The sequence below is a fragment of the Nycticebus coucang genome, chromosome 8 (genome assembly GCF_027406575.1).
Source record: "Nycticebus coucang isolate mNycCou1 chromosome 8, mNycCou1.pri, whole genome shotgun sequence".
Classification (NCBI taxonomy): Eukaryota; Metazoa; Chordata; class Mammalia; order Primates; family Lorisidae; genus Nycticebus; species Nycticebus coucang.
The window spans coordinates 135057997-135084360 of NC_069787.1; the positions used below are offsets into that span (position 1 = coordinate 135057997).

General features: G+C 43.0%; 1 protein-coding gene across 2 annotated transcripts; it reads left to right on the forward strand.

Moving 5' to 3' along the window:
* The first annotated feature begins 210 nt into the window (after window positions 1-210).
* On the forward strand, window positions 211-25866 carry LRRIQ4 (leucine rich repeats and IQ motif containing 4). Of its 2 annotated transcripts, none has more exons than XM_053600178.1 (5): window positions 211-1614; window positions 15395-15568; window positions 17139-17277; window positions 19931-20127; window positions 25650-25866. In XM_053600178.1, the coding sequence occupies exons 1-5, from the start codon at window positions 598-600 to the stop codon at window positions 25821-25823; spliced, it is 1701 nt and encodes a 566-aa protein (XP_053456153.1). In that variant the 5' UTR covers window positions 211-597; the 3' UTR covers window positions 25824-25866. The 2 variants fall into 2 exon arrangements, with proteins under 2 accessions (XP_053456153.1, XP_053456154.1); XM_053600179.1 differs by having other exon boundaries at window positions 19979-20127.
* The last annotated feature ends 498 nt before the right edge of the window (window positions 25867-26364 follow it).

Below are 26364 nucleotides of genomic sequence, written 5' to 3' on the forward strand. Positions count from 1 at the left end.
GTGTTTTGGTAAGAACAACAATCTTTTGTGACCTTCTGCATCCACCAGGCAACAGAATCAAAATAGGCAGTTTTGAGAGGGAGGGGAGGGGAGGAGGAAGGATGGGTGGTGGGGAGGGGTAAATGGTGGGACCACACCTATGGTGCATCTCACAAGGGTACATGTGAAATTTACTAAATGTAGAATACAAATGTCTTAAAACAATAACTAAGAAAATGCTGTGAAGGCTATGTTAATCAATTTGATGAAAATATTTCAAATTGTATATAAAACTAGTACATTGTACCCCATGATTGCATTAATGTACATAGCTATGATTTAATAAAAAAAATAGGCATTTTAAAAAACTGGAATTAGTGCTTTTGTTTCCAATTTGAGTCAATGTATTAATGAGGAAGAGGAGCCTACACTTTAATTCTTGTCCTAAGGTGAAGCACGAAACCCGTGGTTTTCCATCCTGTCACAACTTCAGCTGCTAAGTTTAACCACCCAGATTTTAACTTTATTTTTCTTAAGGACCGCAGGTCTCGTGGCAAACGGTGTTTTTCTTTCTTTTCACAGTTCAGGTTTTGACCATTTGAACTTTTCTTCAAAATAATGTCAAAGGATGCAACAAAAGCAGAACATTTATCCACACTTCATCTGAGAGACCATCCCCAAGTGGCCGACAGGACGTTTTTCATGGACGCGTCCAGTCGGGGCCTGACCGCGATCCCGCCTGAGATCCTGGCGCGGCAGGAGCTGGAGGAGCTGCATCTGGAGGACAACCAGATTGAGGAGCTGCCCCCCGACATCCGGCACCTGCAGCACATCACGACCCTCTACCTGCATAACAACAAGCTGCGGAGCCTGTGCCCGCAGCTGGGGCTGCTGAGCCACCTGCAGAGGCTGGACCTGAGCGCCAACAGTGTCCCCGCCGCCGCGCTGCCCGTGCTCAGCCGCCTGCGCGCCCTGCGCGAGCTGCGACTCTACCACGCCGGCCTGGCCGAGCTGCCCGCGGTCATCTGCAAGAGTCTGCACCACCTGGAGCTGCTGGGCCTCACCGGGAACCACCTGCGGCTGCTGCCCAAGGAGGTGGTGAACCTCACCAAGCTGCGGGAGATCTACCTGGGCCAGAACCAGTTCGACGCGTTCCCTGCCGAGCTGTGCGCGCTGGAGCAGCTGCACACCATCGACCTGGACGAGAACAGGGTCGCGACCATCCCGGAGGAGGTCGGGCACCTGGTAGCGCTGCACAAGCTCTACGTGGCACACAACAGCCTGCCCTGCCTGCCCGAGGCGCTGGGCCGCTGCGGCGGCATGTCGGTGCTCGACGTGTCGCACAACCTGCTGCGCGGAGTCCCGCACGGCCTGGCCGAGCTGGCCGAGATGACGGAGGTCGGGCTGAGCGGGAACCGCCTGGAGAAGGTGCCGCGCCTGCTGTGCCGCTGGCCGTCGCTGCACCTGCTGTACCTGAGCGACGCGGGGCTGCGGCGGCTGCGCGGCTCCTTCCGGCGGCTGGTCAACCTGCGCTTCCTGGACCTCAGCCGCAACCTGCTGGACCACTGCCCGCGCCAGCTCTGCGCGCTGCGGAAGCTGGAGGTCCTGGCGCTGGACGACAACAGGATCGGGCAGGTACAGCCCCCGTCCGCAGGTCGGGGCTCCGGGTGCGAACCGCGAACGCGAACTGGCTGCACGGGCGGAAGTCCGGGGGTGCCGGGTCTGCGTAACACGGAGGTGCTGCCCCCTGCGTTCCTTCCTCGCGGACTCTGAACGCGCAGGTGCGGGTCGCAGGACCTTCACCTCTGACCTCAGTGGTGTGTGAAGGAAACGAGTGGCGGGGAGCTCAGCTAAGCTGTCCCCGGCCTGCTGCTTGTAAGGGACAGAGCCGAGGTCCCAGTCTGGAGCTGCGGGGCTCCAGGCTCCGCATCCCCAACAAAGACCCCCCTTCCTGACCCGGTTTCCCCGAACGGCGGATTGTTCTGGTCATGCACAGCCTTGAAAGCTTAATGTTCCATCTTTAGGAAACTGTGAAAACAGATTTGTCGCTAGAGAAACTGTCCCTTGTGTGTGCCAGCTGGCGTGTTCAAATGGTGGTTTTCGCCTTGTTGATAAAGAAGTTTGCGAGACAACCAGCGCGTCGGCGAGTAGCATGTTCATAAACTGGGATACTGCACGGTAATCCACGGGGACTGGCACTGTCTCTGCCAGTGTGGACAGGTCTCGAAATGAGTTTATTAAAAAGAAAAACATAAGGTTCCACACCAAATTCTAGGACCTTATGATACATTTTTAAATCAGACAAAACTTCTTATATAAATGAATAAATGTACACACACACACAACACATACTTTATGGATGTGTTTTAAAAGTATAAAGATGATTTGGAACAAAACTCAGTAAATTCTTGATGGTGGCTGCCTCTGGGAAGAAGGAAGAAGGGTATTGACAAATGGAGAAGGGACCGTAAGGGAGGCGCATTTTAATTGCAACATTTCACTTTGTTTATTAAAAGGTTTGGATTTTTTTAATTTATTGTTGGGGATTCATCGAGATTACAAGAAGCCAGGTTACGCTGATTGCATTTGTTAGGTAAAGTTCCTCTTACAATCGTGTCTTGCCCCCAAAAGGTGTGGCACACACCAAGGCCCCACCCCCTCGCTCCTTCCCTCTCTCTGCTCTTCCCTTCCCCCACCCCCACTGCATCATTAATTGTCCTCATATCAAAATTGAGTACATAGGATTCATGCTTCTCCATTCTTAAGATGCTTTACTAAGAATAATGTCTTCCACTTCCATCCAGCTTAATACAAAGGCTGTAAAGTCTCCATTTTTTTTATTGGCTGAATAGTATTCCATAGTGTATATATACCACAGCTTGTGAATCCATTGCTGAGTTGGTGGGCATTTAGGCTGTTTAAGATTTGAAATTTTTTAATTAGAAAGAACAGAATTTCTTTTCAAAGCAAAGGACAACTGCAGAGGGGGGAAGGAGGCTAAAGAAACCAGCAGCCGTGACCTGTGGCAGGCGCTTTGCTGGCCTGGACACCAGTCTCCTGTGTTCACCGCACGTCATAAAAGTCCTGGCCTTACTTTTTTTTACTGTTTTATGTGATTTTAAATTTCTAGAACTCCCCCCACCCACCCACCCAGTTGCTATTTGGTTTTAAAATTGCCTTGCAGGAAGTAAATATTTTGATGTTTACTTGAAGCTTTAGGAAGAGAATGTGGGATTTAATCTCTACTGAGGTAGCAACCGTGTTGGGGGATTTTCAGGGGTGCATGAGAGTACATCCCTGAACTATTCTTCTGCTGACCTAAGAAATTTCATTTAGTGGACAAAGTCTTTCGTTCCACCGTTGAAGTGAAAGACTCAAAACATAAAGCACTCTTGGGAAGCCAGACGCTGACTTGATTCCTGGTGAGTCAAAGTGACACCTAATCCTGTCCTGGAAAAATGTTAAGAGAAGCCACACGAGGACCATTTGTTAACTAGTCTAAGCCTCATCCAGCCCCAAGTTTTACCAGAAGTCCAACTGCAGTGAGATGCAGACAAGGTAAACATCATCATTTTGAAAGTGAACACCTCCAACACCTCCACATACCATTGCTTTTCAGTCTCAGTTGTTGTGATGGCATTTTTGTGCATTTGTCCTCCCTTCTCAGTTTTCTCTTACGCTGACACCTTCTCAACCTCGAGGCCCTGTGCTCTGGCCTCCATGACACAGGGTCTTTAAGGCAATTCCTTCTCTCTCCCACCCCAAATACTCAACTGATGGATTTTTGGTTCTTCAAGCCTGGCCGGTATCTTCTGTACTCACCAGGGTGATGCAGAAATGTCTGACTTTCAAAGCATACCTATGTAGATTTCATTTATATGTGTATATGTCTATTAAGGGAGAAAGCCAAGGCAATATCCCCAACCTCGGAACGGCACACGTCCATTACCGTCCTCATGTGATACTTTACAGATTTTCTGTAAATCCACATTTATTCCCATTCTATATACTTTAATATAACAATGATGACACTACCTATTGGATCTTGTGTATCCTGAAAAAGAATTCTTTGAACATACAGTGTGTTTTGTAAAAGAAAAGCTAAACTGTGAGTTAAGAAACAGCAATATAGTGGAATCACTGCATTGTAATTAAATGGTTAGATGGAGAAATCTCTTCCCAAGCCCAAGTGCCCATTGACCCATGAATGGATTAATAAATTGTGGTATATGTATACCATGGAATATTATGCAGCCTTAAAGAAAGATGGAGACTTTACCTCTTTCATGTTTACATGGATGGAGCTGGAACATATTCTTCTTAGTAAAGTATCTCAAGAATGGAAGAAACAGTATCCAGTGTACTCAGTACTATTATGAAACCAATTTATAATCACCCACACTTTCATATGAAAAATAAAACACAACTATAGCCCAGAATGAAGGGAGAAAGAGGAGGGGGAGAGGGAAGGGAGGAGGTTGGGTGGAGGGAGGGTAAACAGTGGGACCACACCTGTGGTGCAGATGGCAAGGGTACATGTCAAATCTATTAAGTGTAGAGTATAAATGTCTTAACGATAATTAAGTGAAGTGAAGCTATGTTAACCAGTTTGATGTAAACATTCCAAATTGTATATAAAATCAGCACATTGTACCCCATAAGTACATTAATGTATACATGGAAAAAAAGTTTTTATTTTCCAAAAAAAAAAAAAGAGAGAGAACTCTCTTCCCGCTGCTGTGGGCTCACTGAATGCAGGTGCTTCGTATGGAAGGGTCTAAGTCTCTGAAATAAGCCAGGAGGAAAGCGTGAACATCAGTTCCCTGGAGATTGACTTGATCTAATTAAAAGTATAAGTGAATAAATAAAACTGGAAACATTTCACAGCAGTTTTAGAAAAACGAGCCCTCGAGGGGCGGAGCAAGATGGCAGCCGAGTAACAGCTTCCTTGCATCTGGGCACCGTGAGTCTGGGGAGATAGGACTCCAGGCATCTCTGGCTGGTGGGATCTGCCTATCATCACCCCTGAGAGGATACTGGGAGTCAGCGAGAGACTACTGGACCCCAAGAGGAGGACTAAAACAGTTGAAAACCGGCAAGTGGTCGCGTGTGTTCAGTCCGTCTAAACCTGCCCGCAACTGTAAATTCAGTAGCAGCGAGACTGCAAACCAGAAAGGCCTTACCTGTGAACTGTTTTGGTGTCTTTGGACTTGGCACTCAGCTGAACTGCCTTGGGGAGAGCCTGAGCAGGAGTGTGGAGAACTTTGGCCTTTGTCTAGGGCCCCAGTCTGAGCCGCTGAGCCAGACGGAGCTAATAGTGTTTGGCTCTGGGTCACAGGCAGCCATTGTGAGCGATCTGCCCCGGCAAGCTCCGCCCTCAGGGTCGCACAGCTAGAGCGGGTAACCCAGCGACCAAGTAGCCTAAGGGCGGGGTCTGAGCCGCCTTGCAGCCCTAACCCTCGGGGGCAGAGGGAGACCAGTTTTGGCACACAGGGTAAGTGGATAGCCACTTCAGCAGTGATTCCAGCAACAAGCACTTCCCTTGGAAAGCTTCTGCTCAGCAAGTGAACAAGTTCAAAGTGCCTTTTAAGTGGGCTGAAGAGAGATTTAGGGTGTCTACCTGCTGGGGTTTGAGAAACTAGCAGCCTCCAGTCATATCAGAACTGTGATTAACATCTCATACCCGAGAAGACCACGTGTTGCCCAAACAATATTCAATAACATATACATACTCCTTTGTTTTTGGTTGTGTTTTGTTTTTTGTTTTTTTTTTTTGGTTTGGTTGTTTTTTTTGTTTATTTTGATGTTGTTGATTGTTGTTTTGTTTCTTCAGTTCAACCTTTTCCATACAGATCCTTTTTCTTTCTCAATTTTTCTAGTTTAATTATAATTTCCCATTGCTCCCTATTTCAATAACTAGAACTTCATTTTTGTTAGTGTTTCTACTGCTATTATTTGGTTTTCCACCCAATTTTATCCCGTAAAGTTTTCTGTTTGCTTGTTTTGGTTTGATTTATAGCATTTTTGTCTTTCGTCTCTACTTGGTGGACGTGGGGTACTGTGGCTGATCAGGTTAGCAAAGAGCTGCTGACCTCAAGGGAACCACCCAACTGGGCACCCCCAGAAGGTGTTTTGTTTTTTTTTTAAGGTTGTATCAAAGTACCCTACTGTACACCTATATTGCTCTGTCTCCCTCTTTCTGTGCCTCTCTTCTTTTTGTCAATATTCCTTTTACCCACCCCCTCTCCTTTCTCTATTTTTCTTTTTTTTTCTTATCACACGGTCCTCCTTTCTTTCATCCCTTTTTTGCTCTTCAACCTTCTCACCCTTCTGGTCCTGTAACCCTTAGTCCACAGGCACGAGAGCAAGAGGAAGTGAAAGGAAAATCAGGGCAAGGAAACAGATAAAAGAAATCACTCATGAGGAAGAATCAGCAGAAAACTCCAGGCAACATGAAGAACCAGTCCAGAACAACCCCGCCGGGGACCATGAGGTAGCTACTGCAGAGGATTCCACCTATAAAGAAATGTTAGGAATGACAGAAAGGGAATTTAGAATACACATGTTGAAAACAATGAAAGAAATGATGGAAACAATGAAGGAAACTGCTAGTAAAGTGGAAAATAACGAAAAGGAAATCCAAAAACAGAATCAAATAAGAGATGAATGATACGAAGAATATAAAAAGGATATAGCAGAGCTGAAGGAAATAAAACAGTCAATCAGGGAACTGAAAGATGCAATGGAAAGTATCAGCAACAGGTTAGACCATGCAGAAGAAAGAATTTCAGAGGTAGAAGACAAAGTTTTGAGATAACTCAGATAAAAAAGAAGCAGAAAAGAAGAGAGAGAAAGCAGAACGTTCACTGTCAGAATTATGGGACTTTATGAAGCATTCCAACAAACGAGTTATAGGAATTCCAGAAGGGGAAGAAGAATGCCCCAGAGGAATGGAAGCCATACTAGAGAATATTATAAAAGAAAATTTCCCAAATATCACCAAAGATTCTGACACACTGCTTTCAGAGGGCTATCGGACCCCAGGTCGCCTCAACTCTAACCGAGCTTCTCCAAGACACATTGTGATGAACCTGTCCAAAGTCAAGACAAAAGAAAAGATTCTGCAAGCTGCCAGGAGTAAGCGCCAGTTGACCTACAGGGGCAAATCCATCAGAGTGACTGCAGACTTCTCTAATGAAACTTTCCAAGCAAGAAGACAATGGTCATCTACCTTTAATCTACTTAAACAGAACAATTTCCAGCCCAGAATTCTGTACTCTGCTAAGCTAAGCTTCAAAATTGATGGACAAATCAAATCATTTACGGATATACAAACATTGAGGAAATTCGCCACAACAAGACCAGCTCTACAGGAAATACTTCAACCTGTTCTGCACACTGACCACCACAATGGATCAACAGCAAAATAAGAAATCAGAAATTAAAGGACAGAACCTAACCTCCACACTGATGCAAAAGATAAAACTAAGCAATGGACTCTCACCAAATAAGACGAATAGAATACTACCACACTTATCAATTATCTCAATAAATGTTCAGTGGGCTTGAATTCCCCACTGAAGAGACATAGATTGGTTGACTGGATTAAAAAACACAAGCCATCCATTTGCTGTCTGCAAGAAACACACCTGGCTTCAAAAGACAAATTAAAGCTCCGAGTCAAGGGTTGGAAGACAATTTTTCAGGCAAATGGAATTCAGAAGAAAAGAGGAGTTGCAATCTTATTTTCAGATACATGTGGATTTAAAGCAACTAAAGTCAAAAAAGACAAAGATGGTCACTTTATATTGGTCAAGGGAAAAATACAACAAGAAGACATTTCAATTCTAAATATTTATGCACCCAATTTAAATGCTCCCAGATTCTTGAAACAGACCTTACTCAGTCTGAGCAATATGATATCTGATAATACCATAATAACAGGGGACCTTAACACTCCTCTTACAGAGCTGGACAGATCCTCTAAACAGAAATTAAACAAGGATATAAGAGATTTAAATGAGACCCTAGAACAACTGTGCTTGATAAGATGCATATAGAACACTCCATCCCAAAGATAAAGAATATACATTCTTCTCATCACCCCATGGAACATTCTCCAAAATTGATCATATCCTGGGACACAAAACAAATATCAACAGAATCAAAAGAATTGAAATTTTACCTTGTATCTTCTCAGACCATAAGGCACTAAAGGTGGAACTCAACTCTAACAAAAATGCTCGACCCCATGCAAAGGCATGGAAATTAAATAATCTTCTGTTGAATAACAGATGGGTGCAGGAAGAAATAAAACAGGAAATCATTAACTTCCTTGAGCATAACAACAATGAAGACACAAGCTACCAAAACCTATGGGATACTGCAAAAGCAGTTTTGAGAGGAAAATTCATCACTTTAGATGCCTACATTCGAAAAACAGCAAGAGAGCACATCAACAATCTCACAAGAGATCTTATGGAATTGGAAAAAGAAGAACAATCTAAGCTTAAACTCAGTAGAAGAAAAGAAATATCCAAAATCAAATCAGAGATCAATGAAATTGAAAACAAAAGAATCATTCAGAAAATTAATGAAACAAGGAGTTGGTTTTTTGAAAAAATAAATAAAATAGATAAACCATTGGCCAGACTAACAAGGAATAGAAAAGTAAAATCTCTAATAACCTCAATCAGAAATGATAAAGGGGAAATAACAACTGATCCCACAGAGATACAAGAGATCATCTCTGAATACTACCAGAAACTCTATGCCCAGAAATTTGACAATGTGAAAGAAATGGATCAATATTTGGAATCACACCCTCTCCCTAGACTCAGCCAGGAAGAAATAGAGCTCCTGAACAGACCAATTTCAAGCACTGAGATCAAAGAAACAATAAAAAATCTTCCAACCAAAAAATGCCCTGGTCCAGATGTCTTCACACCAGAATTCTATCAAACCTTCAAGGAAGAGCTTATTCCTATACTGCAGAAATTATTCCAAAAAATTGAGGAAGAAGGAATCTTCCCCAACACATTCTATGAAGCAAACATCACCCTGATACCAAAACCAGGAAAAGACCCAAACAAAAAGGAGAATTTCAGACCAATCTCACTCATGAATATAGATGCGAAAATTCTCAACAAAATCCTAGCCAATAGATTACAGCTTATCATCAAAAAAGTCATTCATCATGATCAAGTAGGCTTCATCCCAGGGATGCAAGGCTGGTTTAACATACGCAAGTCTATAAACGTTATCCACCATATTAACAGAGGCGAAAATAAAGATCACATGATCCTCTCAATAGATGCAGAAAAAGCATTTGATAAAATCCAGCATCCTTTTCTAATTAGAACACTGAAGAGTATAGGCATAAGTGGCACATTTCTAAAACTGATTGAAGCTATCTATGACAAACCCACAGCCAATATTTTACTGAATGGAGAAAAACTGAAAGCTTTTCCTCTTAGAACTGGAACCAGACAAGGTTGTCCTCTGTCACCTTTACTATTCAACGTAGTGCTGGAAGTTCTAGCCAATACAATTAGGCAAGACAAGGAAATAAAGGGAATCCAAATGGAAGCAGAGGAGGTCAAACTCTCCCTCTCTGCTGACGACATGATCTTATACTTAGAGAACCCCAAAGACTCAACCACAAGACTCCTAGAAGTCATCAAAAAATACAGTAATGTTTCAGGATATAAAATCAATGTCCACAAGTCAGTAGCCTTTGTGTACACCAATAACAGTCAAGATGAGAAGCTAATTAAGGACACAACTCCCTTCACCATAGTTTCAAAGAAAATGAAATACCTAGGAATATACCTAACGAAGGAGGTGAAGGACCTCTATAAAGAAAACTATGAAATCCTCAGAAAGGAAATAGCAGAGGATATTAACAAATGGAAGAACATACCATGCTCATGGATGGGAAGAATCAACATTGTTAAAATGTCTATACTTCCCAAAGCAATCCACCTATTCAATGCCATTCCTATCAAAATACCAACATCGTACTTTCAAGATTTGGAAAAAATGATTCTGCGTTTTGTATGGAACTGGAAAAAACCCCGTATAGCTAAGGCAGTTCTCTGTAACAAAAATAAAGCTGGGGGCATCAGCATACCAGATTTTAATCTGTACTACAAAGCCAGAGTGCTCAAGACATCATGGTACTGGCACAAAAACAGAGACATAGACACTTGGAATCGAATTGAAAACCAAGAAATGAAACTAACATTTTACAACCACCTAATCTTTGTTAAACCAAACAAGAACATACCTTGGGGGAAAGACTCCCTATTCCACAAATGGTGTTGGGAGAACTGGATGTCTACATGTAAAAGACTGAAACTGGACCCAAACCTTTCCCCACTCACAAAACTTGATTCAAGATGGATAAAGGACTTAAATTTAAGGCATGAAACAATAAAAATCCTCAAAGAAAGCATAGGAAAAACACTGGAAGATATTGGCCTGGGGAAAGACTTCATGAAGAAGACTGCCATGGCAATTGCAACAACAACAAAAATAAACAAATGGGACTTCATTAAACTGAAAAGCTTCTATACAGCTAAGGAGACAATAACCAAAGCAAAGAGACAACCTACACAATGGGAAAGGATATTTGCATATTTTCAATCAGACAAAAGCTTGATAACTAGGATCTATAGAGAACTCAAATTAATCCACATGAAAAAAGCCAACAATCCCATATATCAATGGGCAAGAGACATGAATAGAACTTTCTCTAAAGACGACAGACGAATGGCTAACAAACACATGAAAAAATGTTCATCATCTCTATATATTAGAGAAATGCAAATCAAAACAACCCTGAGATATCATCTAACCCCAGTGAGAATGGCCCACATCACAAAATCTCAAAACTGCAGATGCTGGCGTGGATGTGGAGAGAAGGGAACACTTTTACACTGCTGGTGGGACTGCAAACTAGTACAACCTTTCTGGAAGGAAGTATGGAGAAACCTCAAAGCACTCAACCTAGACCTCCCATTTGATCCTGCAATCCCATTACTGGGCATCTACCCAGAAGGAAAAAAATCCTTTTATCATAAGGACACTTGTACTAGACTGTTTATTGCAGCTCAATTTACAATCGCCAAAATGTGGAAACAGCCTAAATGCCCACCAACCCAGGAATGGATTAACAAGCTGTGGTATATGTATACCATGGAATACTATTCAGCCACTAAAAAAAATGGAGACTTTACATCCTTCGTATTAACCTGGATGGAAGTGGAAGACATTATTCTTAGTAAAGCATCACAAGAATGGAGAAGCATGAATCCTATGTACTCAATCTTGATATGAGGACAATTAATGAGAATTAAGGTTATGGGGGGGTGCAGAAAGAGGGATGGAGGGAGGGGGGTGGGGCCTTAGTGTGTGTCACACTTTATGGGGGCAAGACATGATTGCAAGAGGGACTTTACCTAACAATTGCAATCAGTGTAACTGGCTTATTGTACCCTCAATGAATCCCCAACAATAAAAAAAAAAAAAAAAATTAAAAAAAAAAAAAAAAGAGGCTTCACAAACCTTTTCTCATGAAGGGGGAAATGGACTGATCCAGGATAGATTTGGGAATTGTAGAACGATTTATCATGGGATTTTCTTTCATTTTCTCAAATGATGTCTCCTGGACAATTTTATCTATCACTGTTTCATCCAGGCTCTTTCCCATGAACTGCATCACCTTCTGAATTTCACGCTTTTGGTCCTGTGGTCAGAGCAACATTGGATTAGAACGGAGGAAAGTATCAGAAAGACACAGTTCAATTCTTTGGGACATCCCTCCCACAAGTACAGCCTTGAAACAACTTTGGATTTTTCTGCACCTGGGTCTGACATAGTTCTTCCAAAGGGCCTTTACTCACTCTCTTTATGTCCTCGAAGAAGAGGAAGAGAACTCGGTATCTGTCTTTTATCTCCCACCATCCTTTCACATGGTCAAACCAGGAACCCCAGGCCACTGAAACAGAGGACATGGAACAGTCCACTTAGAGGTGGTATAGCACCTTTTGGATGTCAGGGATTTTAGTTACCTAAAGTGCAGTGGAGAGAGAGAAAAACCAATTCTGTATCGGATACGTCCTAAGGGTCCTGAATTTAAGGGTGATGTAGGTTGGGACAACTTTGGGGTTATTTGCCACCTAAGGTGGCTTCATGTTTGTTATTCCCTCATATTGGGACAGGGATACTCTTTGGAATGGGGGCAGCTCTGTGGGCCATGTGACCCAGAATAAAGGCTTTTGAATCAGGTGGAAGATGTTTGCTGACAGCAGTGGGTGTGCACAGTAAAAGCAGCCAGTGTACTCTGTCCGGTCCCAATCTGTGGGAATCACACCCAATAAGGAACATGGCATTCTAGGGAATTGAAATGGTTTGCCTGATTTCCTAGAGTAAGCCTTGCTAGAGTGAGAATGCAAAAGGATTTTCCTTGGGTGGTGCCTGTGGCTCAAAGGGGTAGGGCACTGGTGCCATATGCCAGAGGTGGTGGGTTCAAACCCAGCCCTGGCCAAAACTGCAAAAAAAAAAAAAAAAAAAAAAAGATTTTCCTTTACCTTTTCCTTTGATGAAGGTTTCAAAATACTCATCCCAGGTACCAGGGTCAGGAAGCATTTGATTCATCCTTTGGAAATGGTAGTAGGAAACCATACAGTCTTTAGCATTCCGAGCTATGTAAAGGAACTTTGGGGTAAAGTGAAGAAGTGAGTGAAAGATGGTATAAAACATGGATTTTTCACAGTTTCTTTACCTTGAGCCATTCTTTTTTTTTTTTTTGCCACAGGAAACTCATTTTTAATAACAACTCTTACTTAGGTGTTGCAATTTTATGACAGAGAAATGACCACTATGTAATGTATAAAAATCAGTTACTCATACTGATAATGAAAATCTCCCACTTCTCGTTGTTTTATAGCTAAATAATACAGCTTTCAATATTACAAGGAACCACACAGACACTGCCTTTAAGTCAAGTCATTGAAAATGCATTTAGACTTATAAGACTTTTCAAAGTTGTATATGTACGTTTAGTCTAAGATTTCAGATTGATAGGGCTTGAATGCTTCATTTTATGTAAAATTTTGAGGGATGAATTATACATAATAAAGGATACTGACCTCTTACCCAGAAAAAAAAAAAAAAAAAAAAAATGTTCATCATCTCTATATATTAGAGAAATGCAAATCAAAACAACCCTGAGATATCATCTAACCCCAGTGAGAATGGCCCACATCACAAAATCTCAAAACTGCAGATGCTGGCGTGGATGTGGAGAGAAGGGAACACTTTTACACTGCTGATGGGACTGCAAACTAGTACAACCTTTCTGGAAGGAAGTATGGAGAAACCTCAAAGCACTCAAGCTAGACCTCCCATTTGATCCTGCAATCCCATTGCTGGGCATCTACCCAGAAGGAAAAAAATCCTTTTATCATAAGGACACTTGTACTAGACTGTTTATTGCAGCTCAATTTACAATCGCCAAAATGTGGAAACAGCCTAAATGCCCACCGACCCAGGAATGGATTAACAAGCAGTGGTATATGTATACCATGGAATACTATTCAGCCATTAAAAAAAATGGAGACTTTACATCCTTTGTATTAAGCTGGATGGACGTGGAAGACATTATTCTTAGTAAAGCATCACAAGAATGGAGAAGCATGAATCCTATGTACTCAATTTTGATATGAGGACAATAATGACAATTATGGTTATGGGGGGGTAAACAGAGGGAAGGAGGGAGGGGCGTGGGGCCTTGGTGTGTGTCACAGTTTATGGGGACAAGACACAATTGCAAGAGGGACTTTACCTAACAATTGCAATCAGTGTAACCTGGCTTATTGTACCCTCAATGAATCCCCAACAATAAAAAAAAACGAGCCCTCACCCTATACCCAAAAAAAGAGAAAAACGCATTATGTAAGGTTCCAGGTATGTGACGCCTTTACAGATAAACCTGTATCTGTAGTGGGTGTGGGCTGGGGGAGGTTCTTTTTTCTCCCACTCTGAATAACCCATTCACCAATTATCTGTCTACACCACCCATCTATAGAGGGTGGTGGTGGCTGAGCTGAGCTCCAGTCAGAATAAAAGCAGGGTGGCCAATTCAGGAACTGGTGGGAGGAATGCAAGGGCTGAAGCAGGGGGAAGGAGGAGAGATTTGCAGAGATAAAGCCAGAGATGGAAACTTATGAGTTGTGAAGCCATTGAAATATATAAGCTGTAACCCAGTTATAACCTAAGAATATGGGGAATGGGAGAGGGAGGGGAGGGAGGGGGGAGACTGGGCGGAGGGAGGGTGATTGGTGGGATTACACCTGCAGTGCATCGTACAATGGTACATGTAAAACTTAGTAAATGTAGAATATAATTGTCTTAACACAGTAAGAAAATGCCAGGAAGGCTGTTAACCAGTGTGATGAAAATGTGTCAAACTGTTTATAAAACCAGTGTATGGTGCCCCATGATTGCATTAATGTACACAGTTATGATTTAATAGTAATTAAAAATATATATATATAGCTTGGCTTTTTCTTTCCACAAGAGAATAAGGTATCTCTGTAACATAACCAACAGGGTGATTGTGCCACATATTTTAAGCATGATATTTTTGTTCCACGAGGTTCGAGAGGGGCAGAAAAAGACCAGTATAACGGTGATGTACGATTTGATTTGATAGAAGGAAATCTGATGATCAGAAGTGTCCATCAAAGGTAGCAGACATTTCTTTACGAGAGGTTGTGTGTAAATAATACTTGAAATATACTCAGCCACTGCGTTAGAGGGTTGCAATGGAGAAACATGTCAGGCCTTCCAGGGCCGTCTGGAAATGCCTGTCCGGGCCGGCTCTGGCACAGGCCTAAGGTCTCCGTGGAAAGCAGAACGTGACCAGATGGAATCATGATCGTGTTCCCTGAATGCTCTGATCACAGACGGTCTGAACATGTGTTTACTTCCAACCCACATTTCCATTGAACTTTCGAAATTATTAAAGCCCTTTAGAATGAAGGGTCATGTCACTGTATTTAACAGTTTCAATAATTGAATTTATTATGAACATTATCACTGTAATACTACACAACACATGAGTACTTTTTTCCAATAGTATCAAGCATTTGCCACTCTACAGTTCACAAATTGCAAGAAAATAGGGTAAAAATTGCTCTAGTTTAAACCATTGCATGAAAGTGAAGAGCAGAGACTTCAGGTCTCACATAAATGCTGTCATACAGACACACCTGCAAACTTTTCATTAGCAGAAGATGCTAAGTCGCTTCACTTTTTGTTTAGCAATCTGCCTTAAAACCAAAAGCCCAATTTATTTTCTGTTAAAAATATTCTTAACCTGAAATTGGTCTTTTTGGAATACTTCTAGTTGCCTTCAGAGTTGTGCTCACTTTCAAAACTGAAGATACTTGGACTATCAGGAAATGAGTTCCTTTCCTTTCCGGAGGAAGTCTTTTCTTTAGAATCTTTAGAAAAATTATACATTGGGCAAGACCAAGGAGCCAAGCTTACCTGTGTGCCAGAAAACATTGCAAAACTGCAGGTAAGCCTCCCCCAGGGTGCAGGCAAGGAAGCAGGTGTCTCTGATCTTAAGTTGGCGGAAACTGAGAAACATACCCAGTCCCCCAGGTGATGTGGAATCAGCCATGCTGGATTTCCGGCCCTAAACAAGCAGTCGTTTTTACATTTTGAGGCTCACGCTGTCACTGAACAACTCCCGTGGCATTTTATTGTGATTTCTACTGTAAATGTCTTGACACCTTCTCTCCACTGTGGCTGGACACGTTTCACCACAGAAATTGAGTTTTGCCTCTTTCCATTTTGTATGTCCATTTTATATAAGTAATCCCCTGAAAATCAAGCTATTTTGAAGTTAAAGTGTCATAGGAGTGGCATGGCTGGAGCCTGCATTCTGGTGCCCAGATCTCTGGATTCCCATTCTCTGTTGGGAATCCTAACCCTAATGGTAGCCCTAACCAGAGACCTAGGTTCCTGTCCAGTCCACCTCTGGGGCTACTTGTGGAGATGGTTCCTGTGGAAGGTGGGTGTACAGTGTTGTGCAGAGTCCCAGCAAAACAGCAAGATAACTCCATTCAAAGTAGCCATACTTGTGTGTCTTTAATACTCATCCTTTAAAGAACTGTTATTTTTTTTCCAAGTTCCAATTACTGAACTCTTAATGAGGTAGATGTGGCCACTACATAACCCACAGTAATGCATAACGCCGTGGCACACAGCTCAGGTGATTCTCGGTGTGACACAGAGCTGCTGTTCCTAATTCTCCCTTCCTTTGCCTTATGTTCTCAAAACACTTTTCATCAGGGCCAGGTGAGGTGGCTCACACCTGTAATCCCAGCACTCTGGGAGGCCAAGGCAGGTGGATCTCTTGAGCTCAGGAGTTCAAGACTAGCCTGAGCAAGAGTGAGACTCTGTCTCTAAAAATTAGCCAGGCGTTGTGGTGGGCGCCTGTAGTCCCAGCTACTTGGGAAGCTGGGGCAGGAGGATTGCTTAAGCCCAGAAGTTTGAGGTTGCTGTGAGCTATGATGCCAGAGCACTTTACTGAGGGTGACAAAGTGAAACTGTCTCAAACAAACAACAATGTTCACCATCTTGCTCTTTATATGCCATGCCACAATCTTAGGGTGGAATGCAAATATTAAATTGTTGCTCAGTGAAGTAGAAAATACTTACTTTGAATATACCCAGCCCACTCTCTGTGGGTTTTGTCTGCCTCCACACAGGTGATACTGCGTTCATATCTGAGGCGATTCTAATTGGGTTTCAGCAGCCCCCACAGGTGATTGACTGTTAAGAGGGAGCAAATGACACAGGTAGCTAATGACCAAAATTATTTCCCATAACGTTTTAGTAAAACAAATAAGCACGAGATCCCCATATTCTCTTTTCCCTGCATAAATGGAAACCAAGTCTAATGGCTTTGCTAAAATATAATTTTTGTTTCTGGATCATGGTCCTTTAAATACGCTTCTCCCTTTATCTTGGTGCATAATTTCCCCTATTGAAGGTGTGCGAGGCCCACAGGTGGTTCTCGTTATTGTAATTCTTTTGTCCAGGTGAGGGGCATTACATTTTCATACTTTCTGTTATTCCAGAGTCTTAAAGAGCTGTACATGGAGAACAATTATCTGGAGACCCTGCCTGCCGCCTTGGGGTCCATGCCTCACCTGGAAGTTCTTGATTGCCGGCACAATTTGCTTAAGGTGCTCCCAGATGCCATTTGCCAAGCACAAGGTGAGGAAACTTTACAGACCCACAGTCCACAGAGTTTGAGCCACACCTCCCGTGACAACTGACCTCATTGTCTGCAGAGCTGAGCCCTATCCCAGGGGCTGCTTGCAGGGTTCACTAGGGACGAGGGGGAGGCCAGGTGTCCTGGTTAGTGCAGCTAACAGTCTTGCAAAGGCAGTTAGATTGTTTATTGGGAGTTGAAAAGAGAAGTAAATAAAAACAGCTAAGAAAATTAATATTCATTCGTATATTCATTACAGCACCAGCAATAATTTACTGAATACTTGCTATATGCCAGAATTTGGACCTGGAGTCTTGCAGTAAATTTTCACTTAGATCACTAAGTCCTTTGAATAAAAGAAAAAGTATTTCACCCAAAGTAGTGAAATTAGCAAGGGGACTGTTGTGTGGGGTTGTTGTTGCTGTTGTTGTGATGTAATGTGTTTGTAATGGCCAAACAATTACAAGGACTTTATGGGAATTTGAGATGGAGATCTCACTGGCGTCATGGGTTAGTCATTCAAAGATACAGACATGTGAAAATATGAGCCAGGCTGATAAAGAAGGGCTATTCAAAGAACTCAGAAGATTGGCCAGGCATGGTGGCTCACACCTGTAATCCCAGCACTTTGGGAAGCCAAGGAGAGTGGATCGCCTGAGCTCACAGGTTCGAGACCAGCCTGAGCCAGAGCGAGACCCCCGTCTCTAAAAATAGCCAGGCATTGTGGCCGACACCTGTAGTCCCAGCTACTTGGGAGGCTGAGGCAAGAGGATCACTTGACCTCAAGAGTTTGAGCTTGTTGTGAGCTGTGACATAAAAGCGCTGTACCCAGGACAACAAAGTGAGACTTTTTTCTTTTTTTTTGAGATGAAGAACTCAGAGGATCAGTACGTTACTGTACCTATTCTACGTAGAATAATGTAAAATGCAAATTATAAGTAGTGGTAAGTATAGCAAGGGAACTTTTGAGCTCTTTGATTGACGTGAAAATCATATATGGTTCCTATTTAAAAACCCAAACTTTTCCCACCAGCCTAAGCCACTCTTCTTTTTTTTTCTTCTTTTCACTGACAGTGGTAGTCTCTGGGTAGACCATTCTTTATCTGTACATCCAGCCCTTCACCCCTCCATCCACTTTTTGGCCACAATGTGCTGAATCCCTGGGGTGATTCTCTAATGGAGGCAGGATGGGTGAACAGTATATGGAAGCAGCTGTTCCCCTTTCATGGATCAGGCGGGGCTGGGACGCTCCTGGGAACGCTCCTGCACACACATCTTATCCTGCCCTTGGGCCCTGCAGGAGTGAAATAGTCTCAAAATGCTTTCGTGTTTACTATTTTGCTGTCTGTACTATTTATTTACACTGGCTCCAACAACTTTGAGTTATAAAGTTATAAAGAAGTTATAGAAAAGAGAACCTGATTTGGCTCATTAAATCAGATGCATTTTATTAGATGGCACAGCAGCAGGAAATAAACATGCAAAAGTAATTGGACTAGAGGATGCAGTTTTTACACGTTCATTTTGCTTATTCTTTTCAAATGCGTATGATTTGTTTCTGTTTTCTAAGCATCCAGTCTCATGACAAAATTTTCTTTATTTATCCTCTCTTTTGGTGAAGCACGCAGAGAGAAGTGACTGAGTTTGTAAGGCATTTATCACTGAGTACGATTTAAAAGTCATTTCTGTCTTCTCCCCCAATACTGGGTATTCCCAAACCTTTCGTCTCTGCCTATGTGACTGATTAAACATTGCATTTTGGTGTTTAATTTACATTTCTTCTGTTGACTGATTTTGAGCATCTTTTTTATGCTTTCCAAGACATTTTTCTCTTTCAGTGAACTATTTAAAAGTTTCTTACACTGAAAAATACAGACTCAGCCCATTCTCTAGGAGATGACAGCATTTTGCTTTACAAAGTTTTGGGTGCATGTACCAGAACTCACAATCTGATAACAGTAGTTCCTTGTAGCAACTAAGATATAACAGGGTTGGTAGGAAAGGGAAGAGAGGGAGAATCATTTTTATCCTTTCTTTGCTGTTTTTGCATGCCACATGTCTGCTTACAATAATTTATATATATTATTTTTATGCCAGATGGAATTTTTTTCAAAAAATTAATTTGCTTATTAACTTGAGAGTAGCACAGAAATGACACTGTGAGTCAGGTGCCAGACCCCGGCTCTTTTTAAGGATCAGGCAGGTGACAGTGCCGGGTAGGCCAACACCTGATATAACAGCAGGGAGGCCTGTGGGAAGCTGGACTGTCCACCCACAGGCTCCCATGGCCAGTTTCCCCAGAACTCTGCTGACCCCAGGAGCAGGTAGGAGGGAGGTTTTTGCCAGGGAGCTGTCAGTTCCAGTTAGCAACTGCTGCCCTAAACTAAAAAAAACAACAATGAAACAAAGACATCCGCTCTTAGAAGGATGGAAGTATCATAAGACTAAATTCCATTCTCTTTATCTGGAGAAGGAGCAGACACAGAGACAGACCTTCTGTAGATGGTACAGACAGCCAAGCCAGTCCTATGCACCCTCCCTCCTGGCCTCTTACTAATTCCGGGTTGGAGCTCTCACATACCCAGGCAGGTGTAGGTAACAGCTTAATGTTTGTTCTTAGGATAAATCCACCATGTTTAAAAATAATCTTTTCAGCTTTGAAAGAATTGCTGCTAGATGACAACTTGCTCACCCATCTTCCAGAGGATCTAGATTACCTGGTGAATCTCAAGGTTCTGACACTTTCGGAGAATCCCATGGAAGAACCCCCCAAAGACGTGTGTGCTCAAGGCAGGGAGGCCGTGTGGGATTTCCTCAAGGAAAACAGAATCCTGAAAATTCAGACAACAAAGGTAAAGTCACTGCAGACTCGTGATAACACATTTACAGTTGCTTTGGGGAGGCTAGTGTTTAAATACATTACAGATTATTCTCTGAAGAGACTCCTTATGAAGCCATACCTGTCCTTTTACAGAACAGACTTATTTAATTTTATGTCTGTCTCTAGGCCAAGTGAGAGAATTTTTTAATGTCAGCCCTAGAATTTCTGTCTTTTATATACCTTATCTCTTGTCAGATAAGAACCCAACGGGCAAAGGAACCCAAAACTTAAAATTTCAAAACAATCTAAAATCCTTGGACTATTTCATTGGAGTGAAAAAAGTTTGTATTAACAAAGGTAAGGTTGGAAAATTAGAAATGAAAGCATTTATTTATTACAAGTTATTTGTAATAAATAATTGATAATTATTAGACATATAGGCCCAGAGACCAGGGTTCTGCTTTGCCACTAACTAGAATCAAAGGGCTGAGAGCCCAGGAGACCGAGGAGACCCCAGGTGGGCTGGGAATGTGTCCACTTCAGACAATATGCTCTTCAACTGGCCTCTCATCTAGACAACCACTTAACCCATAACTAGCATCCCTGCCTCTGGGGGGACTCCCCCATGACGCAGCCCCCACTCAGTAGTCACATTCTCTAGAGTTAGAGTCATAGCCTCTGGTCTGCAAGACCCTCTCTCAGTGGCCCCAACTCTATCAGACCTGCCCTCTTTTCTTCAAGAAATATTTTGTGATACCACCTTTAGTATTCTGCTATTGAATTCAGAGATAGAAAAACTACCCAAACACACAATTTTAATAAATCAAAATAAGGCCTGAGTTTGCAACATAAAGGAGAACGAAAAGGAAAATGATTTATATTAAAATATTTATTTATATATATGTATATATGTATATACATACATGTAGTTATTCCTAAGTGTATATATACATATATACATACTCAGGAATAACGACACTGAAAAAATGAAAATTGCAGTTTTTGATTGCATACTTTCCAAAAGCAGCTGGAAAACCCTTGTGCCCTCTGGCATATTTTAAAATTGATATTAAATTTTTTTGTCATAAAGTTTAAATCAGTGCAAAGGATTTTGGGTGAATTTTAAATGTTGACACTTTATAATGAGCTGTTAGATCTACATTCTAAATGTGTCCAGTGGAATCTAAATACCATTATAATCTGTCTATATCAATTTATAAATACTTGAACAAGCTCTCATTTTATAGGCAGAAATTTTATATCATATTCCTTTTCTTTTTCTTTTTTTTTTTTTGAGACAGAGTCTCATTTTGTCAGGCTCATTAGAGTGCTGTGGCATCACAGCTCACAGCAACCTCAAACTCTTGGGCTCAAGCAATTCTCTTGCCTCAGCTGTCCAAGTAGCTAGGACTACAGGTGCCCACCACAGCACCCAACTATTTTTCCAGACGAGGTCTCACTCTGGCTCAGGCTAGTCTCCAACCTATGAGCTAAGGCAATCCACCTGCCTCAGCCTCCCAAGTGCTAGGATTACAGGCATGAGCCACCTTGCCCAGCCTTCCTTTTCTTCTTGAACATGTTTTTTCCATTCCACTGTTTTCTCAGAATTGATCCTAAGGTTATAGATATATATATTTTTAAGTCTTTCATAAATTGTTCATTTGTACTTCTGTGCAACAAAATAACTGTGTTACATCACAATTAATAGTAGTATAAAATTATCTAAAACAACATAAAATTTATTACAAATTATTTATAAGAAATAATTGATAATTATTAGACATGTAGGATTTTTTAGAAGACTATGCCCAAATGAGAGGGATTTTTTAAAATCGGTTTATATATTCATGCATAAATATTGCTGATTACTAGAATAAGACAGAGTTTATCTAGATTCTACTCCTACTTTTTCATTTTACAGATAAAAACCCTGATAAACTGTATTCACATAGATGAGTTGGTGAGAGTAGAAGCTTTCTTTGCCTGTACTGTTCTGTTTTAAATAGCAATGCTTCAGACATCTCCAAAATTCTCCCAGATTTATACCCCCCAAATCAGATAGTAGGTCTTAGCTGACATAGCAACTAGCATTTCCTCAATTTTCTTGATAGAATTGGAAACCACCTCCCTAGCAAAAGGATTGCTCACCCAGCCCTCCAAGTCATTCGTTTTCTCAATATCCCCAGTAGTATTTTGAGTTGTTCTTCTGTTTTTTCCTTTTCTGTCTGTTGTTGCATTCTCAGGCTGACTTTAGGCAGGGGTGCATATGGGGGTGCTTTCCCCAAAGCTCAGGAACGTGTATTGCCTTCAGCCTGTCCCTCCTGCTCACCCTTAGGCTATGCAAACCAGGGCACCTGTCACACAACCCACCACACGGTCACCTTAAGAAAACAAAGGGAGCTGAGGAGAGGAGGGAGGTTGGGGTGGAGGGAGGGTAATTGGTGGGGCCACACCTATGGTGCATCTTAGAATGGGTACAGGCGAAACTTGCTAAATGCAGAATACAAATGTCTACATACAGTAACTAAGAAAATGTCATGAAGGCTATATTAAACAGTTTGATGAAAATATTTCAGATTGTATATGAAACCAGCACATTCTACCCCTTGATTGCACTAATGTACACAGCTATGATTTAATAATAAAAAATAAAATAAATGGTTATCTTGGGAAAACAAAAAAAACAAAGAAACAAAAAAAAAAGAGCCCCATAAATTCCCAAGTGCCTCTGGAGGGTACTGTGGCCTGGAGGGTCACATGGGCTGACCGGCCGTTTCCAGGCCTGGCTCACCCTTGCCCCCCTACACGCTCAGTCCCAGTCAGGACCCGGTGCTCCTCCAGGGACCAAGTGTGCTCCCGCCCCAGGGCCTCGGCACGGGCTCCTCGGGTTCCTTGCCATGCCCAGAGATGCTCCCTTAGGTCTGGCAGTAGTCCAGCCTTGCTTCACTGTCTCTGCTGCGTGTCCTCTCGCAGAGCCTCACGTCCATTCATTCAGCGAGTGTTCGCCTCTCCCTCACGTCCATTCATTCAGTGAGTGTTCAAGGAGCTTCTGCTGAGTGCCAGACATTGTTCTAGGGACTGGAGAGACAGCAGCATACAAAACAAGTATTTCTGTCCTCCTGTTGCTTGGAACCTAGAAGGAAATAACATAAAATTACATTCGTTAGAGTGCTGTGGGTGGGGGGAAGTTGCAGGAAAGGGGACTGAACCCGCAGGAAATGGCGTATGTGTGCACTGCACGCGTGTGTCTGTGACTGCGTGTGTGGGCGTGCTCATGTCTGTCTCTCTGCGCCAGCATGTGCACATACGTGTGTGTGGGCACGTGCGCGTGTCTGTGTCTGCGTGTTCTGTGCGCATGTGTCTGTGTGTGCACACACACGTGTGCGTCTGCGCATGCGCGTGTGCGGAGGAGCCGGGCTGCTTTACCCCAGGTTGCTGGGGCTTCACTGGAAAGATGGCTCTTTGAGCTGGAGGGGTTTGAACACAGCACCACAGATGGAGGCTCAAATAACAGAAATGTGTCTTCTCACTGTCCTAGGCAAGAATTCAGCAGGGGCCGGCCTGGTGAGGCCTCCCGGCTGTGCAGCGGGGCTGATGCTCCCGCGTGTGAGGTCTCTGTCCTGCCTCCCCTGAGGCCGCTAATCTCACCCATTTAAATCTGATTATCTCCCCAAAGCCCTGTCTCCAAATACTGTATCACCTTGGACATTTGGGCTTCAACATATGAATTGGGGGACGCAGTTCAGTCCCTGGCAAGGGCAGCTGAACGCAGCTGGCTGCGGGGTGAGCCCCGAGGGTCAGGACTCGGCTCCCGCAAAGGGCGGTGCCTCCGAGCCGGGCGAGGCCCCCGGGCAGGGCCGGTGAGCAGGGCGAGCGGTCGGAGGGAGGCGGGAGCGCAGCCAGTGGGGCCTCAGAAGCACGGCAAGGACGCGGGGCGACACTGGGAGGCGTGTTCCTGGGCAAGTGGAAGGGCTCGGCGGGCCAGTGACGGGAGTGGGGCAGGATCGGAGCTCAGCCTGCCCCGGCGCCCTTCTCCAGCCGGATCACTTGGCAGGTCGCCCGCGCTCACTGTGGCCTCCTCTCTTGCCCGGAAACGAGCGCCCTGAACGCAGCCTCACTGCTGCTGCCAAAAACCTACAACAGTGCCCGGCACACAAAAGCACTAAAGTCTATACTTTTAAAAATTGGCCTGACATGAAACAATAAAAATCCTCAAAGAAAGCATAGGAAAAACACTGGAAGATACTGGCCTGGGGAAAGACTTCATGAAGAAGACTGCCATGGCAATTGCAACAACAACAAAAATAAACAAATGGGACTTCATTAAACTGAAAAGCTTCTGTACAGCCACGGAGACAACAACCAAAGCAAAGAGACAACCTACACCAATGGGAAAGGATATTTGCATATTTTCAATCAGACAAAAGCTTGATAACTAGGATCTATAGAGAACTCAAATTAATCCACATGAAAAAAGCCTAGAATCCCATCTACCAATGGGCAAGAGACATGAATAGAACCTTCTCTAAAGAAGACAGACGAATGGCTAACAAACATATGAAAAAATGTTCATCATCTCTATATATTAGAGAAATGCAAATCAAAACCACCCTGAGATACCATCTAACCCCAGTGAGAATGGCCCACATCACAAAATCTCAAAACTGCAGATGCTGGCGTGGATGTGGAGAGAAGGGAACACTTTTACACTGCTGGTGGGACTGCAAACTAGTTCAACCTTTCTGGAAGGAAGTATGGAGAAATCTCAAAGCACTCAAGCTAGACCTCCCATTTTATCCTGCAATCCCATTACTGGGCATCTACCCAGAAGGAAAAAAATCCTTTTATCATAAGGACACTTGTACTAGACTGTTTATTGCAGCTCAATTTACAATGCCAAAATGTGGAAACAGCCTAAATGCCCACCAACCCAGAAATGGATCAACAAGCTGTGGTATATGTATACCATGAAATACTATTCAGCTATTAAAAAAAAATGGAGACTTTACATCCTTCTTATTAACCTGGATGGAAGTGGAAGACATTATTCTTAGTAAAGCATCACAAGAATGGAGAAGCATGAGGGACTTTACCTAACCATTGCAATCAGTGTAACCTGGCTTATTGTATCCTCAATGAATCCCCAACAATAAAAAAAAAGAAGAAGAAGAATGGAGAAGCATGAATCCTATGTACTCAATTTTGATATGAGGACAATTAATGACAATGAAGGTCATGGGGGGGGGAGGAAAAGCAGAAAGAGGGAAGGAGGGAGAAGGGTGGGGCCTTGGTGTGTGCCACACCTTCTGGGGGCAAGACATGTTTGCAAGAGGGCCTTTACCTAGCAAATGCAATCAGTGTAACCTGGCTTATTGTACCCTCAATGAATCCCCTACAATAAAAAAAAGAAAAAGAAATAAAAATTGGCCTGAATGACTGGCTCCCTTTGGAATTCTAATCCCGGCCGGTTCTCTGCAGCCCCAGCCCCCGTCAGGGCAGACAGCGCCCCGCAGCGGCTGCGGCTGGGGCTGAGCCCGCCCGTCTCGTTTGCAGATTCAGGCCTGGTGGCGCGGGATGATGGTGCGGAGAGGATTCGGGAGATTTGAAGAACTACTGAAAGCGCGAAAGAAAGGCAAGATCTCTCCAAAAGATAAGAAAGCAAAGCAGCAGGCTGCGAAGGAAAGGGAAAAAGAAAAGGAAAAGCCTGAGAAGAAAAAGAAGAAATGATTCTATCAATGTATGGGCTGAGGTAATGAACCAAGCTGTCTGGGAATTAGAGTCTCACTGCATTAAAACTATTCATAGAATTATGTTTATGTGTAAAAATAAGATACTTTTTTTTTTTTTTGAGACAGAGTCTCACTATATCACCCTCGGTAGGGTGCATGGCATCACAGCTCACAGCAACCTCAAACTCTTGGACTTAAGTGGTTCTCTTGCCTCAGCTTCCCAAGTAGCTGGGACTACAGGCTCCTGCCACAAGGCCTGGCTATTTTTTGTTGCAGTTGTCATTGTTGTCCAGCTGGCCCCAGGCTGCGTTCAAACCTGCCAGCCTCCTGTATGTGGCTGGCACCAAGCCATAAAGATACTTTTGCTGAACTACTTTACAGGTAAAATGATAGTTCCGTGTTTTTTTTTAACCATCCATTTTAACCACCCATTGAAGGATGCACGCTGTTTCCAGTTTTTGGCTATTACGAAGAAGGCTGCTGTGAACATTCATGTGTAGGTTTGTGCAAAAGCACAGGTGTTCACGGATTCTGTGGGA